An 18,020-nucleotide genomic window follows, 5' to 3' on the forward strand; every position below is an offset into this window, starting at 1 on the left:
CACCGGGGGAGCGCGGCGGCACCATTCATACCGACAGAATTATCATTGCAACCAACACCCAACCATGGGCGAGCTCGAAGACGCAATCGCCCGCGCCGTAATCAGCGCCTACAATGCGCTCCCGGCAAAGAGCAAGCCTAAGCCCCGCCCCGACGCTACGGAATGGGTCCCGCTGTCGGGCGTGGTTCTGGAAACGGGGGAGGGCGAGGCTGTGTGTGCTGCGCTGGGGTGAGTGAGTGCTGATCCTGGATGGATGGGTGGATCTAGATTTTAATAAAGAAGGGATTGTGAAGGACTGGGATGAAGTGTCTTCCGCACTCCAAGATCCCGCTGGCGAAGGGACTGGTGCTGCATGATTGCCATGCTGAAGTTGAGTTTATCATGCGCTTTGTGGCTTTGTGGTGCGGTGGGGTTTGGAGACTGGAGGCTGATGGAGGGTGCTGCGGTGTATAGTTATTGCGATTAGGGCTTTTAATTGGTGAATTCCACAATAATAACTATTCTAGATCTACAACTAGTATTGTACTAAACTCTAGATAACTATCTACGAACAGTTTCATAATCGAAGAATGCTTCAAGCTCGCCAGCGACAGCACCTACACCTCCCAGTTCGTACATCGGCGCAGTGCTGAAGATATCACCGAAGACTCACCGCAGCCCTTTACAATCCGCTCCGACGTGAAGGTTCATTTCTACTCGTCCGAAGCACCCTGTAAAAACCCCCACCCCGATCATTACCCCTCCCCTAGCCTGTAGCACAAAATCTCACACAGCACAGGCGGCGACGGCAGCATGGAACTCACAATGTCCGCCCAGTCCGACGCCACCCCCTGGGCCCTCCCCACAAGCACCCCCACCCCGCCAAGCACCACCGCCTCTACTCCTGCCACCAGCACCCTCCTCCGCGGCCGCGGCTACTTCTCCTCCCTCGGCACAATCCGCACCAAGCCCGGCCGCGCCGACTCCCCACCGACGCTCTCCAAATCCTGCAGCGACAAGCTCTCCCTGCGCCAATGCACCAGTCTCCTCCTCACCCCCGCCGCCCTCCTCGTATCCCCTCACCACGCCTACGCCTCTACCGTCGTCCTACCAGAGACAGAGTACTCCGCAACTTCTGTCCAGCGGGCCTTCAGCGCAAGTGGCCGCATGGCGCCGCTGGTGGGCCGGAGGTGGCGGGGCGGGTATGAGTTCCGTCCGTTTGCGGTGCGGACGACGGGGGTGGTGTTTGGGTGCTCGAAGAGGGCGGCGGAGCGGGCGACGCCCGGGAGGGCCGTGGGGAGTAATGTGACGGCGGTGTGGGTGCGGGGGGTGGGGGGTGAGACGTTGATAGGGGGGGTGTTGCAGGGACGGAAGCAGTGGGCGGGGGTGGCGGGGGCGAGTAGGGTCTGTAAAGCAAGGGTCTGGAAGGCGGTTAGTGTTGTTGCGGGGGTGCTGGGGGAGAGGGCGCTGGTGGGGGCGGTGGCGGCGGAGACGTATGAGGGGGTGAAGAGGGGGGCGCGGATGGTGGAGAGGGGGAGGGTGAAGGAGGAGACGAGGGAGGTGCTGGGCGGGTGGGAGAGGAATGGGAGCGGGGAGTTTGGGATGATGGAGTAGTGGGGTCGGAGGTCAATGATCTGTGTAAGGGTCAATGATCGGTGACCGGTTTCTTGCGCTGGCCAATGGTCGGTTTGTAGAAACATAATTTTGGCATCTTATTGTGAGATGGCAATTCACAGGTAGATACATAGATATCCAAGCACGGTAATTGCACAGCATTATCTCCCGAGAGGTTCGTATTCCGGAATATGACTTCAATAGTACTATGACTTCTTCAAAGCTTCGGGACACAGTCCGGCCACAAATGGTATTCGATTAAGGAACAAACATTATCTATCTACAAACCCCATAAGCATCCCCACATCTCAACACCAGGTATATCATTCAGACAAGCACCTACATGCTCACGTATTTCCAGCCCCGCCCGCCCGGGCCACGCTCACTTCTTGCCGCCCTGGCGCTGCTGCTTCTCGCTCTCCTTCTTCTGGAGACTATCGTGCACCGCCTGCAGCGTGGCCTTCTCCGCACGCTTCCGTCCGATGTCCTCCTGGATCTCGCGCTGCTCCTTCTCGATACGATCGATAGCGCGTTGGTGCTCCTCCTTCTGCTGCTGCTGCTGCTGCTCGCTCATGGCGGGTGGTGGTGGGGGGGATGCCATTGGGGTCTGATCTTTTGCGGTACGGGAGCGGTGGTCGTCGTTGTCGTCGTCGTCGGTGATGGCTGGGAGAAAGAAAGGGCTGAGAGATGCTGCTGCTGCTGCTGCTGCTGCTGCTGCTGCTGCTGCTGCTTGCGGGTGAAGCGAGAGCTTGGCAGGCGCCTTGGCGGATGAGGGTTGTTGCGATAAGCGGTCAGGTCAGGGATTTGTGCACTTTGGGGATCGGTGCAGCGGAGGCGAGAGGGGAAGTGCGGAGTGAGTGCTGAGAGTCTCTCAGAGCAGCGCACCATCACGGAATTTCCCTCTTCATCCCTTGCAGGAGGAAGTGAAGCTGTGCAGAAAGAGCACCTCGATGCAATAAGCACGATCGTACTCTACTGCACGTACGTACATGTAGGTGCTGTAGGTACTCTCTGTCAGACCCCGAGGTCTCTCACTGTGAACATCCCGCCCGAGTGCTTGTCCATGACTGCGCGGGGTTCAGGCGAGCGACACTGCGAGTTAGTCTGCAATGGATCAGAGAACCCCCTCAGGGATCGGCTGGTCACAAGGCAATCCGCGCATCCATACATACATGTAGGCACTCTCCATACAACATGAGCTAGTTTGAGCTCATACCCACCGTTACTACGTAGACTCTGAAGGTACAGTACAAGTCGAGTACTTGAAGTGAACGAAGCTCTGAATGTAGGTACAACCCCATTCCCATCCCACATCCCACATCCCACATCCCACATCCCACATCCCCACACTACATACACGACTACATACACCGACTGCAAACATGCTCTCCATATTCAACAAGCTCAAGTCCGAGAAGCCCTCGAAGAAGAAGGCCACCACTGCTACTACGGCCTGCAATCAGCACGCCCCCAGCCGCTGGGGTGGCTGCAACTCTGACGGTGGTTGGGATGCAAAGGAGGTTGCGTGTGATAAGGAAGCAGGGTATGACTGACTGTCAACAAACTGACCGACCGACACCTCGTTGCAGCTAGCTTGGAAGTAGGTAGCTGACATGGAGAATAGTGCGTGTGGAGGCGGTTGCGGCGGAGGTTGCGGAGGCGGAGGGTGCGGTGGAGGGTCTGTATCTTCATCTTCTTGCTTGCTTGCTAAACAACTACCTACTCTACTGCGGTAGACTCCTGGGGTGTGACGCTAATCTGGTTTGAGATTTGCAGATGTGGTGGTGGTGCGAAGTAGAATGGCAATTCAAAGTACCATGTACCTAGGCGATAGTAGATACAGCCTACTACTCTACGTACTCTACTCTGCATACAGGGCTGGCTTTGACTTCTTTTATTTTTATGATATGTGCTTGTGTGCGTTACGTATGTGTTATCTATCTACCTTTCAATGAGCTTCTTCTTCTGGAACATTGCGGGCATTTTTGATATTTTGTTTTTTGTTGAACTGTTGAGAGCGTTGGAAGGGTCACGCCCGTCTTGAATTCACATGGCATGGAGTATCATTGTGTAGTGGTGGTGTCAACCATTATCATTTCGTTTTCTGCTGGCCTCAAGTACTACTACAACCTACTTTGCGGTCGTAACTAAAGAAATAGGAGTACATGTTTTGACTTTCCACACGATACTCCTCTGATATCGGGCAAAAGCAAGCAATCGAATCGAGAAGAAATTGGGAGAAGTGTATTTATAGCGGACATCCTTCTGGAACCATCACAATACATCTGAGCGCGGATGGAGATCCTTCCTTAACGGAGCGGAGTTTCTCACGAAGCCCGGTTGCGGGAGCTTCGACTTGTGTGAAATCCCGCTGAAATGAGGAGACGAACAGACGTCGTGCTACTTGCAGTCTTACGAGCTCGAACACGAAATTCTATCTTGGGGTTCTTCATTTCATTTTAAAATGTGGGGTGCTCGGGAGGCGGTGTTCTGTGTCATTGAAGAACGCTGCTATGCACAGGCCCTCGAGCCCCTTAGTTCGACTCGAGTGGAAGCTTATGACCCATGGCGTGATGGCTCGCTCGCTCGGGAAGGTACTTGGGGGCACTCTACACGAAAGTCCCACGAGATCACGTGCACCGCACGCTAGTAACATTGGTGAACAATCTGGAGTTTCAATATATCTGTCCAAATGACGACAGGTAGGTATGTCTATCGCAAAAAGGCCTCAAACAATCGCAACGTAGAGTCAATCGGGATATTCCCAGGCATTATAAATTACGCTACTACTACACACACATCATTTTGTGACAATTTCATGTAGTTGTGTCAGGCGGAAGAAGAAATCTTCTAGTTGCCATTCTGCTGCTGGACCACGATCTCGTTGGTTGGCAATGGGCCGGGGTCGGTCTCGGGGTTCATGCTAGTGACAACGTCGTTGAGCATTTCCTGAGCGACCCCGGGGTTCATTATGTCCGCACGAAACTGTGGCTGTTGAAGGAGTGTAAGAGCAGCGAGGGAGTGCACGGGGTAGCTAGAGGAGCTGAGTGTCAGCTTGTCGACCAGATATTAATGATCGCGGCAGAAGGGGGGAGTATTCGGACGTCAGGAGCTTGGCATATTCGGGCTTGCGCCAGTACTCGAGATAGACGACGTAGTTTACGAAGCGCTCATCGTCAAGGACCTTTGAATGTGCGAGAAAGTTCAGGTAGAAGGGATTGGCCAAGCATTGAACGAACTGCAAGATGATGTTAGTTGATATGCGCCTGGGTATGTAGCTAACCAGCCAGCTAGCTAGCTATGAAACAGATTGAGAATACGGGACGGGCAGGGCAGGATGGAGGAGACCTCAAGCTCGATCTCGAAGCGAGTGTAGGGTTGTTGTGATAGTGACATTATTATTAGGGGACCTGATGGGTTGAGTGCATGTGTCGCTGCTGGGTGAAGCCCTGGGACTGACTCGAATGCTTCATCGCTTATCACGCCAAGGACGCCGTGCAGAATTATACGCGTGGCACAATGTTCAGGTCACTTGTGGACATGAGGACGTCAGCACGCTTGGCAACTGCTGCTTGCAGATCCGAATCGGGACCGCGAAATCAAGTCCCAAGCCTGTAAGGTCCCCCAGGAGCTACCACAACTCTCCTTCCTTGGTCCGCAAGCAGCAGCAGCAGTAGCAGCAGCAGCATCACACTCGCTCAGCCAGCCCTCCCAACAACCGGGACAAGAGGCAACCCACTCTATTTTCTTCGTATTTTTATATTTTCAAGACACTGCTCGTTTGAAGCTTGCAAAAGTCGCTCCTTTAGATCAGATCTCTCCCCCTTCCTCTCTCGGCCCCGGCATTATTCAGGAACACAACTTTTCCGGTCTGTATGTAATTACTTCTTCCCTTCACACCACCACAGATATTCGTCGAGAAAGTGTTTCCAGTCAAAAGCCACACCCACCCAGCCTATCACAGCTCTCGCATCCCCACCTCTCGTTCATTCACTGTGCCTGGTCGTTTTGGGAGTTGATCCTTGGGGAGCCATCCATCACGTCGCCCCTAACCTGTCAACTTGTCCATTCACCCACACCTTTGTTTGATACTTGCTCTTGCCTGCTGTAACTGCACCCATCAAATCCATCCAACCCATCCATCCAACCCAACCCCAACCTAGCCAACCACTCACACCCAGCCAGTAACCCATCCCCATTTCCCATTTTATTCTCCTTGACCTCCCCCCGGTCATCCGCTCTCCGGTATCACAGCTGCTGCCGCTTACGGATTTCATCCATTCCACCCCACCCCCCTCCCCCCCCCCGGCCTTGTCCCTTATTTTTGACTCCACACCCCTCTGACCGTTCATTGTAGACTTACTTAGTTACTTACATAGAGTAGTAGAGCAATCAATACATACAATACATACAATCCATACCATACCATACCATACCATACCATACGAACAAGCTCTCTTCTCTCCCTCACTCGACTTTCCCGCATGCTTGCTTAAATGTCATGACCGCTGCCAATACTCCGGTCACTCTTTTTTGCTCCCCCTCTTGCCCGATCTTGACTATATCTCTACCATCCCCCACCATCTCACGCTAGGTGCAAGCAGCAATGCAGACATTTGGTATGAAGTTCTCCTCCTCATTTCCCTCTTTTTCCTCCCACTCCCACTCTTCAAACTCCACCACGTCTTCCTCTGGATCATCGTCTCCCCCGTCTCCTACGGCCTCTACACAAGCACCACACATGCCCCCCCGCCCCGTCTCCAGTTACACTTTTTCTTCCACCTCATCGTCCTCTTCATCGCTACGACGAGGTGTGCTGACGAGGGATTTCTCATTCGACGATATTATAGTGCCGAAAAACCGCCGGGTATGCTTTCAAACCAAACCCATTCTACTCGAACCGTGTCCTTAACAACCCTTTTTTTTCTTTCTCTTTTCGAGTGCTGACATGTGATTATTCTACAAACAGCCTAGATTCGATCTTTTTATAGAAGTAACAGCCCCCCGCCTCTCCCCGAGTATTGGCGAAACATTTTTTTGTTTCTTTCTTAGACATAGGGCCCGAGTTGACATGTTTCGCAGATCCACGACCTCAACAATGTCCCGCTCGTCTCCGGTCAAGCATACGTCAAATGGCATCTCCAGGGCTCAAATCGCGCCGAAGCCCGAGGGCGCACCACGAAGGAAACAATAAAGGACCATAAGGTCGCATGGCACTTCACGCATACCTGCGAAGAGATCCGGATGACAATTGGGCGAAATGGGATGCTGCAGGAACAGCTCCTCATCTTTGAGGTCTGCCAGGAGTATGCGGGCGCGAGGGAGCGCATTACACTGGGGACGGTGCAGCTCAATTTGGCGGAGTATACGCAGGTCCATAGGGATACAAGGAGGTATCTGATGCAGGATAGCAAGATTAATTCGACTTTGAAGGTACGTGGTTCGATATTTGATCCCGAAATACCGATATGTGGCTAATGTGGATGCGACACTTTTAGATCACAGTTGCGCTGACCCAGGTCGGAGGAGATGAAAATTTCATAGCGTGAGTTTTGTTACTCCAGAGTTTTACCCTTACCATGTACTGACGGGAAGTCATAGTCCACAATTACAAGGCGCCCAGGTTTTTGGTGGTATAGCAGGAATAATCGGAGAAGCTCGAGATGTGGAAGACCCCGGACGTGAGTTTGCAATCAACCCCCAGCATTGAGCTTGCCTAATCATGTACAGATCGTTCTATTTCCAGATTTCAAAAGCGGGACAGAAGCGCGATCCACGACATGTACCGCAGCACCCTCGCAGCTTCGTGGCAACTTCAGGCAGGTGAACTCAACCCGGAGGAATGCATAGATGATATCTTTGCCGGTGGTGATGGCTGGACCCCCCGCTCCGAACGATTCCGCCGTGGGAAACCCAAATCAGTCAGATATGAGGGGGGTCTTAGTCGGGGAGGAATCGACGGCAGTGATAGTGATTCGTTGAGCGCTGTGAGCAGCGGTGGGGGGAATTCAACCACAGGAAACACACACCTCGGTACCAGCGATCTGCGACGAAAGCGGGACGGTGATTCACTAAGCATTGTTAGCTTTGCTATACCACCTACGGAAAGGAGAGCAAGCGGCAGAAGTAGTATCCGGAGCACTAAGAGTGAACGAGAAGTTGACGAGGTGCGCGCAAGGGAGGATCTGGTTAGCTGGAAAATGCCAGCGGTGTCGCGATGACGGAAGCAATGGGGGCAACGGGAATGCGAGACTTTTCCCATTTCACGTGCATGCATGAAAGGCGGAGAAATGTGCCTATAGCCCATTGTTGATGGGCTGGACTTGAAGGGTATCGTGGGGTGCTGTGCCGTATTCCGGAGTAACAGCACCCTCCAGATCCAACAACCCTTGTTCTAATAAGTTATCGGATCAGGATTTATTAATTCCGTGACACCTTTTTTCCCTTATAACTGCATACGCATAAACACTCTCTTTATTTTTCCTTGTCTATCAATCTGTCGCTCGTTTATGAATCGTGTTTTCTCTCTCCTTGTCTGCATAAATACACGGGGTTCCGGGTTCGGGGGTGGACGGGCTGGCGGGTCTTTTCGTTATATTTCTTTACTGTTTGAATGGTGTTGGATATAAAAGTCTGCGATTGAGGTTCGACAGGGACTGTAAACAAGTGGTAGTATTTCCTTATTCTTTTTTGTATAACTAGTATCTAGTCTTTGGTTTCGGAGTTCTTTTGTATAATAAACATCCACGGCGGGGCGGAAATAGAATCTAAGATTTAGCTATCATGCGGACCGAATGGCGAGAGTGCGGGGTAGATGATCTAGATCTTGATGTAGGTGATTGCATGTATGAGTGATTTCCTGTGAATGAAATGGGGGCTACTCTGCTGTTCAGTGATTGGTGCTGGATAACGATCTTATTCCAACTGGGAGGCTTGCTACCCCGGAGGTGACTTGCGGCTCTGTATATTAATCAGTGACGTGGGACCCATGCCTATAAGCAATATTCGGCGTTGCGGAATATTTAGGCTATTGTTTTCTAGACCTAAGGTATCTATCGAGTGCACTTTATGTAGATGCATGTACGTGCGCTGCGTTTAGTGCTACGAAGGTACTAATTGATCACTATCCACAGGCTCACCCTGGTGGAGAATACAGCCTGTAGATGAATTAGAGATCTCGAGATGAAGTTGGGATATTAAAGGTACAGTGCAATTGCAGGAAAAGTAGACTCATACGACCTAAAATTAGGTGGGTAAAGTTAATTGGAAAACGTTGGTAGTACAACGAAACGATAGCACTGGCCTTAATTTGATACTTGCAGTTGACCCATCATCCTACTAGACTCAAAGGTGGTTTTTATTCACGATTATTTTGGATCGATTGATGTGTCCATACATTCTGCTACCGTGGGAGAGTAGTGTGTAAGTACTGGAATGCTTCTTGATAGGACATGCATGTATCAAGACACCCACGCTTACGGACTAATGTGGTTGTGAGTCCGACTTTGGGGTATAAAGGTACTCTCGTCTGTCTATTTTAATTTGTAAATAGTTCATGTTAAATATAACCTAGTTGAAATCTTGTCTTTTGGGGCTACATGATATCTAGAGTACGGTTCATGGGTAACCACCACTGCATGGGTTTCCCTCGATTCAACTTTGGTTACTTGCATGGTCCACCTGGTAAATAGTATAGTTGAGTATGCCTACCCGCACACTCATGATATTGAGATTTTATAGATTCCTAAATAAAACGATATATTCTCTTTGGCGTTACGTGGTTACTGAATTTAGGTCTTAATATGACGGTAGTGATCTCAGGCTAGGGTTTTGTGGTGTGAATCATGACATATCACTCAATGTCAATTCAATCCAATATTTAATCTCATTGGTTGATAATTGGCTTCCGAGCCTAGGAGAATATATATGATGGTCACTATTAATCACTATAGTGTCAGTATTAAACAGTGGAAGCTGTTGGATAGTGTGGTACGAGTTAGCCCTTAAGGCTAGGACGAATTTTGTAGACAGAGGGTGCTGATTGGCCAAGTATGTACTGAACCCAGGTACATATAAGACAAGGCATGACGGTAATAGTCCATGGCGAAACTTTCTACGACAGCTGGTGATATGTATAATAATAGCGAATATTATGACATACCATAACCGTTATGTCACAAGCCCTCAATGATGATGAGGGACACTCCGTTTCCCACCTTTGGTATTCGTCTGAAATGGGGTGTTCCTAAACTGCGGTGGCCAATTTCTCTCAGAGGAACCGGTTGGTGATAATCGGTAAACCTCGAGTATAAATAGATAAATACTTCTCGCCTAGGTCCTGGGTGATACTCCCAGGAGTGGTGGTTCACAACTACTAGACTCTACTAGTGGTACTCTACTAAAGACCCCCGGCAGCCAAAATCAAACCCTGTACCCTAAGTTCCACAAACAGCTAGCGTATCCATCTGAAATTTTCGAGAGCGAGTTCTAAACTTTCAACGACAATCCATCGCTGCAACCATTCCACCCACCAACCAACTTCGCAGATTCCTCCCAGCAGCCTCCAAACAGAAACTGCTACAACGGAATTGCCCAACATGTCTGCTGTCGATTACCTTCTCCAAGAGACCTCGGTAGGCTATGGCCTTTACCAGGTCGTTTTGCAGCCTGAGACTATTGGTAGTCGCCTTAAAGAGGTGCAAGAAGCTGCTACTGAGTTGTCCAAATTCGGGAAGATGGTCAAACTTGTCTCTTTTGCGCCTTTCCAGTGAGTGTCTCTTAACCTGCCGCTCAATTTGGCAATTACACCGGGTAGGTGTTTTTTGTAAATAGTCGTTAACGCAATTGCGAAAATTAGAGGTGCTGCGCAGGCACTCGAGAACGCAAACGACATCTCGGAGGGTATCGCGAGCGACCACCTTAAAGCTCTCCTTGAGGTCAATCTCCCCAAGGGTGGGAAGAAGAAGAAGGTGGTTCTTGGTATCACCGATAAGAACTTGGCCGGTTCAATTAAGGCTGCTTTCCCCGGTGTTGATTGCGAGACAAATGAGGTTGTCCAAGACTTGCTCCGTGGGCTGAGGCTTCATGGACCTAAGCTTCTCAAGCAGCTGCACGAGGGCGATATGGACCGCGCTCAGCTAGGTTTGGGTCACGCATATTCCAGGGCCAAAGTAAAGTTCTCGGTCCAGAAGAACGACAACCACATTATTCAGTCAATCGCGTTGTTGGATACCCTGGATAAGGATATCAACACTTTTGCCATGAGAGTTAGGTTTGTGGACTTCTTATTGGTGCCGAAGAATTTCAATTCTGGCGCAAAAGCAAGCGCCTGCTTACTCAGTTATTTTACAGGGAATGGTACTCCTGGCATTTCCCGGAAATGATCAAGATTGTTTCTGATAACCACCAATATGCCCGCCTTATTCTTTTCGTCCGGGACAAGAAGACACTGTCTGACGACCGTCTCCATGAACTGGCTGCCCTCGTTGACGACGACGCGGAGATTGCCCAGGCAGTTATTGACGCTGCTAAGGTCTCCATGGGCCAGGACATCTCCGACGCCGACATGACCAACATCTGCTCATTCGCCGAGAAGGTTGTTTCGCTCGCTGACTACAGAAAAACTTTGCACGGATACCTGGTGGACAAGATGGCGATCGTTGCCCCTAATTTGGCGCAGCTTATCGGGGAGATCGTTGGTGCTAGATTGATCTCACATGCTGGAAGTTTGACCAACCTTTCCAAGTACCCTGCGTCTACAGTGCAGATTCTTGGTGCCGAGAAGGCTTTGTTCAGGTATTACCAAAACTAAGATTCGGGTGGGTGACGGTCAATGATTTGTCTTCTAACGAGGTGCAGAGCTTTAAAAACTAAGGGCAACACCCCTAAATACGGTCTCATCTACCATTCTTCCTTCATCGGTAGGGCTGGCGCCAAGAACAAGGGAAGAATTTCCCGATTTTTGGCCAACAAGTGTTCCATTGCCTCCAGAATCGACAGTTTCTCGGATGTCCCTACAACGAAGTTCGGTGAGGCTCTGAGGAAACAGGTTGAGGAGCGCCTTGATTTCTATGCCAACGGTTCCGCCCCTACCAAGAACCAGGATGCCATGGTATGCTCTGTAATCTATTAGAGAGGAAATTTGGTTATGGCTAATACTTGCTTAGAGAGCTGCAATGGATGCTGTTTTGGCAGAAATTGATGTTGACGCTGATGACGATGATGACGAAGAAGAGGTGGACAAAGAAATGGAGGACATTGTCAAGCCAAAGAAGTCCAAGAAGGACAAGAAGGAGAAGAAGGACAAGAAAGAGAAGAAGGTGAAAAACGAAGCCAAGGAGGAAAAAGAAGACAAGTCAAGCAAAAAGAGGCGGAGAGAGGATGACGCGGAAGTCGAGGAGGTAAAGGAGAAGAAGAAGTCCAAGAAGGAGAAGGAGGAGAAAAAGAAGAGCAAAGCTTGAGTGGGAACAAAGGAACAAACAAATTACGGGTACATAAACTCTTTGCTGATTTTTTTCTGGCCGACAGACAAGGGTCGAGCTGGTAACCGGAAATCGGTATAATTTCTTATGGCGTCCTTCCTTTCCTTGTTATATTTTTCTTCATTCTGTACTCTAAAATTTTCCGCTGGTTGAATTGAACGTTTTGAGTTATTTCGATTTAAATTTTGAGAGCAGCCAGAGCGGATTACTAGTTGAGGGAGATGGAATATGTTTCTTCATGTTGAAGCACGAAAACAGGGATTGTAGGTAAAGCACATGCACATATACTTTATCATCTCATTGGAAAAAGCTACCGTGCGGGTTTGATAAGGATAATAAGTTCTCAGGGTTAGGGCTGCCCGGAGGTCAGCCGCAAGTCCAGCCTCCCCATAGGTGTCACGAATGCTTATTGAATTGTTCCATGCATGGTCTTGTATCCGTTATTGGTCCAATCCCAGGACTTTTCCATCCCTCTTCATCCCCTCGCCAGCGAGGCTGGTCGCTCGCACACCCATCAGTCTCCCCAATCTCTCCGCGGGTTACTAAATAAATTGTTATTCACAACTTATTTTTAACTATTACTTTTACGCACGAGAAACGATATTTCTCCGGTATGTTCATTCACGATTCGATGGCTACACGAGCAAGTCTCCAACGGCGCCAGGCACTTGGCCTCCTCAATGGAAATGTCTCCACTCATCGAGCAGCCACTCCGCGCAGAATTGGTAGTGAGTTTGACCATGAAAAACTCAGGAGAGAAGGCCAGGGCAGGGTGCTGGGAAAGCACTCAATTGACTTCCTGGACGACGCACAAACACCTAAAGCTGCCCGGTATACCGAAACCCCCGACAAAAGATTGGGAATTGAGCACTGGTTGGAGGATGGCGTTGTGGATGGAGCTCTGTCGTGTTCATCAGCTCATGATGATGACACGGCGGTGCTTGGACAGCTTGTAAGTTTTCGGTGCTCGTAGTGACGCAAGGGGTTGCTGTTTTAGGAACTTTAGTTATTGACAGGGATTAAATAGACTACAGATGGGAGGGATCGGTTCTTATGCCATTCGGTCCCGGAGCCATTGATAGACGAAGGGCAGGAGTACCGAGACCAAGAAGAAAGGTTTGCAGAGGTAGAAAAAGGTTATTTCGAAAGCAGGCAACGATTAGATTCTTTGGTATTCCCGCAGGCGGGAAAATCGGATTATCCATTGCAGACCTCGGTCAACCCGGAGGCTTCAGTGTCGGAGGCCTTCTCCAGTTCAGCAGCGGCGGCAGCAGTAGCACTTCGTCTTCGCCTCCGTGTAGCACTCTTTAAGGTGCAGACAAACCAGACTGCAATCCCAATATCGCACCTGCAAGTTCCCGAGGCGTCCCCACAGCCTCTCTCAGTATTTCCGCCATCCCTGGTGAGAGTAAGCACTGAGAGAAATGCTCATGATGGGTTCTGTGGCTTTTTCTATGGCGACGATACAAATACGGCACCACCCTCTTCACCACCACCGCTTACAATGGCAGGCACTCTTCTTGATGAACTGCCGTTTCTGGTACCAACCAGGTCATCGTCACCATCTGCAGGATTTGAGGGCTCGCTGCAATTTGGCAGTTCCACAATTTTGCGCCGGAGAATTAGTCTTCAAAATCACTAGCTTCTCGGTGCAAGAGAGAGATTTATAAGATAAAAACATCTCTGAACATTCTAATCTTTTTTGAATTACATAATTCGGTATATTTCATGTCGTTCTCTATCGCAGATACGAGAGAGTGGGGGGATCAGTTTGCAAAAAAAAAAAAAGGCGTTCTTTAGGAAATTTAGTTAATAGTCGGCCGGTTTCAAGAATAAATCAAATCGATGAATTGTTAGAATGTTGAGGAGAAAGTGACATAGTTTTTCTCCGAATGTGTATAGTGGACCTGGTATTCGTAATAAGCCGGTACTCTCTCTATATTTGAATTGAGGATATATGAGAGACGAGGAGGATCCATCGAGTCAGAAAGGCAAAAATTAACGAATTATCAATGAATCAATCAAATTAGAAAAAGACAAGGCTTGCATCGAGTGATATAACATGATCCCCACAAGTCAAAGAGGTATGGCCTGAGACAGCTTCTAACCTACAAGCCAAGTCACACATTACGCTTCGGGAGTACAGCGACACCTCGCTATATAGCGATTTGACGAGAGGTTGTCAGTCAAGTTGACATGAAAGTCAGGTTCCGGTTCCGGTTTTTTTTTTGTATATACCTTTAGTGCGGACAAGGGTGCTGGAGGCGATGGGGGTTAAGAGGGGACCCCAAGTCCAGGAAAAATGAAATCTTTGCAATTGTGCACTTGGTTTGGTTCATTCAATGATCGTTATTTATTTATCTATTTCTTATTCATACCGCATACACCCGAACCCGGGTACTACTCGCCTTTCAAAAAAGTGTTCGCCCGCAACGCAACCAACCCCCACGGTGAAATACAAAAACCTGAATGACCCCAGAACCATAAACAAGGTGGTAGAGGAAATACAGAAGAAGAGTATAAAAATTAAAAGTTGTAGTTGTTGCCTCCTTTATCTTTAATACATGCTTCAATGCGAGAAGGCAAAAATAATGGGACGCTCTACCAGATTTGTAAACGAATCAGTACTTCTTTGGCACTGGCAAATGCAGCGGAAATGTGCTACTAAAATCATCCCGATTTTCCCTCGAGATCAATCCTTTTTATATGTAGAAATGAATCAGAAAACGTGCTTTAACTGCAAATTATAAATTAATACCTCGGAATATACATTATTTGATACCATACCATAATCTACCAACTATGAAAGTGAATCATATCTTACTTCAATAAACAAATTATATAAAAAAATTAAAAATAAAAAATGATTCGGGGGTGGAACCTAAGGGGCTGCGATTACACAGTCCACGTCTTATCACCTACGCTATTAATCCATATACTAGGCCATCTACCATCAGTTTATTAAATGAGTAAAGTACCAAAATGCCCTTCACGGTTGCGCTTCAGTTTTCAATGCCCTCGAGGGTTTATAATACCCCGATGGCAACGGGTAAGAAAAACCCGATACTAACATAACAAATAATAATGAATTTAAGACTCGGATTATACTAGCTACAAGTGCTTTACTCAAAAGCAATACAAGCACATACCCGTGTTCATGTTGGAAGAGAAGGGTAAGTGCGAATAGTGTGTCCAGGTTGGGCACAGCGTGAACATTTATTTGTACCTGCACGAGGTCCTTGACCACCTCTCTCCTGTCTAGCGAGCTGAGGCCTACCCCTCTTTTTTTGCTTGTGAGTTGGTGCGAGACATTCCTCAGAGCTTGTGAGATCCGCAATGTCAATAGGTGGAAGGTTAGGGACGCTATATGTCATTTGATATGCGTTGAGGGTTAGGTTGAATGGTACCCAATCGCGTGGTGCCCTTCCAGACTCATAGATGCAAGAAATTGCATGCACACAAGGTATGTCATACTCCTGAAATAATCCACAACTACAGCGCTGGGTTTCCAAATTGACAATGTACTGATCTCCCCCGTGAGTTGAAACTGTAGCACGCAGTGGTGTTGAAAATGCGACATGTCTTTGTGTCGCATTGTAATGGGAAAGAGCCGACTCAAGAATTTTTGCACTATATTTTGTGAGCAAAGTTCCCGCTGAATATATACTTAGGTTGGTACTGTCTTTGAACCTCTCGTATCTGCTGTTCATGGTTTTATTCCACAACGCTTGGAGAAAGTCGACAATTGCAAGCTTTCTTTCCTCCGTTATGCGTGAATTAAAACTTTCCACAATATTTGGCGTACTGTGTCCATATCGTTTAGCTGTCAAGAAAGGTGAGGACCACAGCTCTTTGTCAATTGTCTGTTCAATGTATGTAGCCGCACGGGAATTTATTGAGCGGACACTTTCCAAACCAGTGTTAAAACTCGCCACGGTTTTCGCAAACATTACATGTGAGTTGAAGGCTGTCCTTGAAGCAAGGCCACAGTGTGACCCAATGTTCCGTGATATGTGTAACGGGGGTCTCTTCTAAGAAAAAATAGAATAGGATAGTGTCAGGGATGCGTACCAGATCACAAGAGTACACTACGCAGAGCTCAGAGTTCGGCTAACAGCTACAAAGGTAGAAGTCTTCAAGGTCTCTTCAGTCAATGTCGAGTAGGAATCTCCTTGGTCCGATACGGGCCCCGCGAGCTACGTTATCAACAAAGATTCACTAGAGTTAGCGGATGGTATTCGACCGTCTTCGACGTAATAGTTCAGGTAGAGTACGAAGTCACAATAGCATAAAGTATTTCGAATAGTATAGTCAAATAGATTTGTAACTCGCGTATCAACAATTTATATTGTTAAGACTCTGATTTCGCCGATAATGATTTGGCTAGTCAGTGAATGACACCGTATTTATATCCCTCGCGTATGTCTCGAGGACTCAGTCTACTAATAATACAGAATACACTCGGGGCCTGCCCGAGACCCTGAAAAACAGCCAAGACATTTAACTCCTAAGTCTGTAACCCAAACTCCTAAGCCCGTTGGAACCCCTCAACCTATTTACCCATTCTAATGCACGTTTCCCTATCGATGTTTCTTCTCCATCGGCCATCTGGTGGATAATCGTCAGTGTCGGCTACTCGTAGGTCTCGGACGGCAAGACTACCTACTCAGGCCTCTTCCCACATCGCTTTCCCACATAGCAGGGTCCTCTCATGCATACGGGTACCGCCAACAGGTACTCGGTCGGCTGGTAGCTTGCGCCGATCCACTCCGAGTGGTCCGATCTTCGATCCGATTGCTTCCAGCTGTCCCTCATCATCAGCAAAAAATGGGTTTCCCCAAGACGAATTCCGGCACCCAGATGCCCAAATTCGTCTTTTGCCCCCAAAACCTCGTCTTTTGGCTCTGGGATCTCGTCGTATGTTCCCTTATTTTTGGCCGCTCATCATTCGACCACAGAACGTTGTCCATTTAGAGCTCCAATTACGAAACCGGTCGTGCGACCTCATTAGCTGGTCTTTTGAATCAATCTATCCTACGCTCGTCTTATGCCAACTGTCCCCGTCTTCACTACCCGTCAAAAGACGAAGATGGCTCAATTGGGAAATCCTCGTCATTTGACTCGGACATAATTCTGTCCAAAATCCAAGTCCAATAATCATTTCATCTAAAATACAAACTCTAATGACCCCCGGGCCCATCTAATACCTTCCACCCAATATGTACAACACAACCTAGTGCATCGAATATCCACTGTTTAACATGTCTAAAGACTCCCGTCTAATTCCCGTTTGTCTTCCCCGTTCGTCATAATCCCCCCTGCCCAAAACCTATCGTCAGAAGTCCACCTGTCTAAAGTCTCTTGTCTGGTGTTCATGTCGTCAGTATCATTATAAAAAACTCAGTCCAACGTCCCGTCTGTGAGGGATGCGTACCAAACCACAAGAGTACACTACGCAGAGCTCAGAGTTCGGCTAACAGCTACAAAGGTAGAAGTCTCCAAGGTCTCTTCAGTCAACGTCGAGTAGGAATCTCCTTGATCTGATACGGGCCCTGTAACGGTGCCATTTCAACTGTCTGGTGTATGAGTACACACAGGGCCCGGTTACATGCTGAGAGTTATTGTTAGAAGCCAGTTGCACGATGATATGCAAGTACCGGCAGTATGGTTAGCTACCAGCTGTTAGAGTAACTACATTCCGGGCGCTAGGAAGGGGATCTATTCACGGGAGCAAGGACTGATGAGTCTATGCCTTGCCAGTGACTAGAAGACCGGCCAGAGTGAAGCTCTGATTGCCCGGTGATTCTCTGTTTTCCTCTAAGCATTGTGAGTCCGCCGAAGGGCAGGGACTATGCTAGGGAAGACTACAATAAGTGGAAACTCTACAGCAATGATTAAGCTTACACCTGAGCGGCAGCTCATTCATGCAGGCCCTCGGTTGTGTGG

The 18,020-nt window shown here is 48.7% G+C and overlaps 7 protein-coding genes across 7 annotated transcripts; 5 read left to right on the forward strand and 2 right to left on the reverse strand.

Moving 5' to 3' along the window:
* Positions 1–64: 64 nt before the first annotated feature.
* H6S33_003106 (uncharacterized protein) lies at positions 65–1,593 on the forward strand (the record flags this gene model as incomplete). Its single annotated transcript, XM_044834460.1, has 5 exons — positions 65–228; positions 294–406; positions 454–478; positions 555–712; positions 779–1,593. 5 exons carry the CDS (start codon positions 65–67, stop codon positions 1,591–1,593), a joined length of 1,275 nt encoding a protein of 424 aa, XP_044692313.1.
* A 382-nt stretch (positions 1,594–1,975) lies between these two features.
* On the reverse strand, positions 1,976–2,194 carry H6S33_003107 (uncharacterized protein; the record flags this gene model as incomplete). Its single annotated transcript, XM_044834461.1, has 1 exon — positions 1,976–2,194. One exon carries the CDS (start codon positions 2,192–2,194, stop codon positions 1,976–1,978), a length of 219 nt encoding a protein of 72 aa, XP_044692314.1.
* A 781-nt stretch (positions 2,195–2,975) lies between these two features.
* H6S33_003108 (uncharacterized protein) lies at positions 2,976–3,391 on the forward strand (the record flags this gene model as incomplete). The annotated part of the gene is made up of 3 exons (XM_044834462.1): positions 2,976–3,136; positions 3,218–3,271; positions 3,370–3,391. 3 exons carry the CDS (start codon positions 2,976–2,978, stop codon positions 3,389–3,391), a joined length of 237 nt encoding a protein of 78 aa, XP_044692315.1.
* Positions 3,392–4,443: 1,052 nt separating this feature from the next.
* On the reverse strand, positions 4,444–4,989 carry H6S33_003109 (uncharacterized protein; the record flags this gene model as incomplete). The annotated part of the gene is made up of 3 exons (XM_044834463.1): positions 4,444–4,627; positions 4,698–4,831; positions 4,942–4,989. 3 exons carry the CDS (start codon positions 4,987–4,989, stop codon positions 4,444–4,446), a joined length of 366 nt encoding a protein of 121 aa, XP_044692316.1.
* A 1,210-nt stretch (positions 4,990–6,199) lies between these two features.
* H6S33_003110 (uncharacterized protein) lies at positions 6,200–7,814 on the forward strand (the record flags this gene model as incomplete). Its single annotated transcript, XM_044834464.1, has 9 exons — positions 6,200–6,212; positions 6,444–6,460; positions 6,563–6,586; positions 6,676–7,026; positions 7,092–7,138; positions 7,195–7,274; positions 7,324–7,514; positions 7,589–7,626; positions 7,679–7,814. 9 exons carry the CDS (start codon positions 6,200–6,202, stop codon positions 7,812–7,814), a joined length of 897 nt encoding a protein of 298 aa, XP_044692317.1.
* A 2,376-nt stretch (positions 7,815–10,190) lies between these two features.
* Positions 10,191–12,053, forward strand: H6S33_003111 (uncharacterized protein; the record flags this gene model as incomplete). Its single annotated transcript, XM_044834465.1, has 5 exons — positions 10,191–10,360; positions 10,451–10,864; positions 10,945–11,388; positions 11,452–11,704; positions 11,760–12,053. The coding sequence occupies 5 exons, from the start codon at positions 10,191–10,193 to the stop codon at positions 12,051–12,053; spliced, it is 1,575 nt and encodes a 524-aa protein (XP_044692318.1).
* A 652-nt stretch (positions 12,054–12,705) lies between these two features.
* Positions 12,706–13,716, forward strand: H6S33_003112 (uncharacterized protein; the record flags this gene model as incomplete). Its single annotated transcript, XM_044834466.1, has 2 exons — positions 12,706–13,026; positions 13,102–13,716. 2 exons carry the CDS (start codon positions 12,706–12,708, stop codon positions 13,714–13,716), a joined length of 936 nt encoding a protein of 311 aa, XP_044692319.1.
* Between the last annotated feature and the right edge of the window lie 4,304 nt (positions 13,717–18,020).

The sequence above is a fragment of the Morchella sextelata genome, assembly GCF_020137385.1.
Source record: "Morchella sextelata strain SCLS chromosome Unknown scls_14, whole genome shotgun sequence".
In the NCBI taxonomy this organism is placed as follows: domain Eukaryota; kingdom Fungi; phylum Ascomycota; class Pezizomycetes; order Pezizales; family Morchellaceae; genus Morchella; species Morchella sextelata.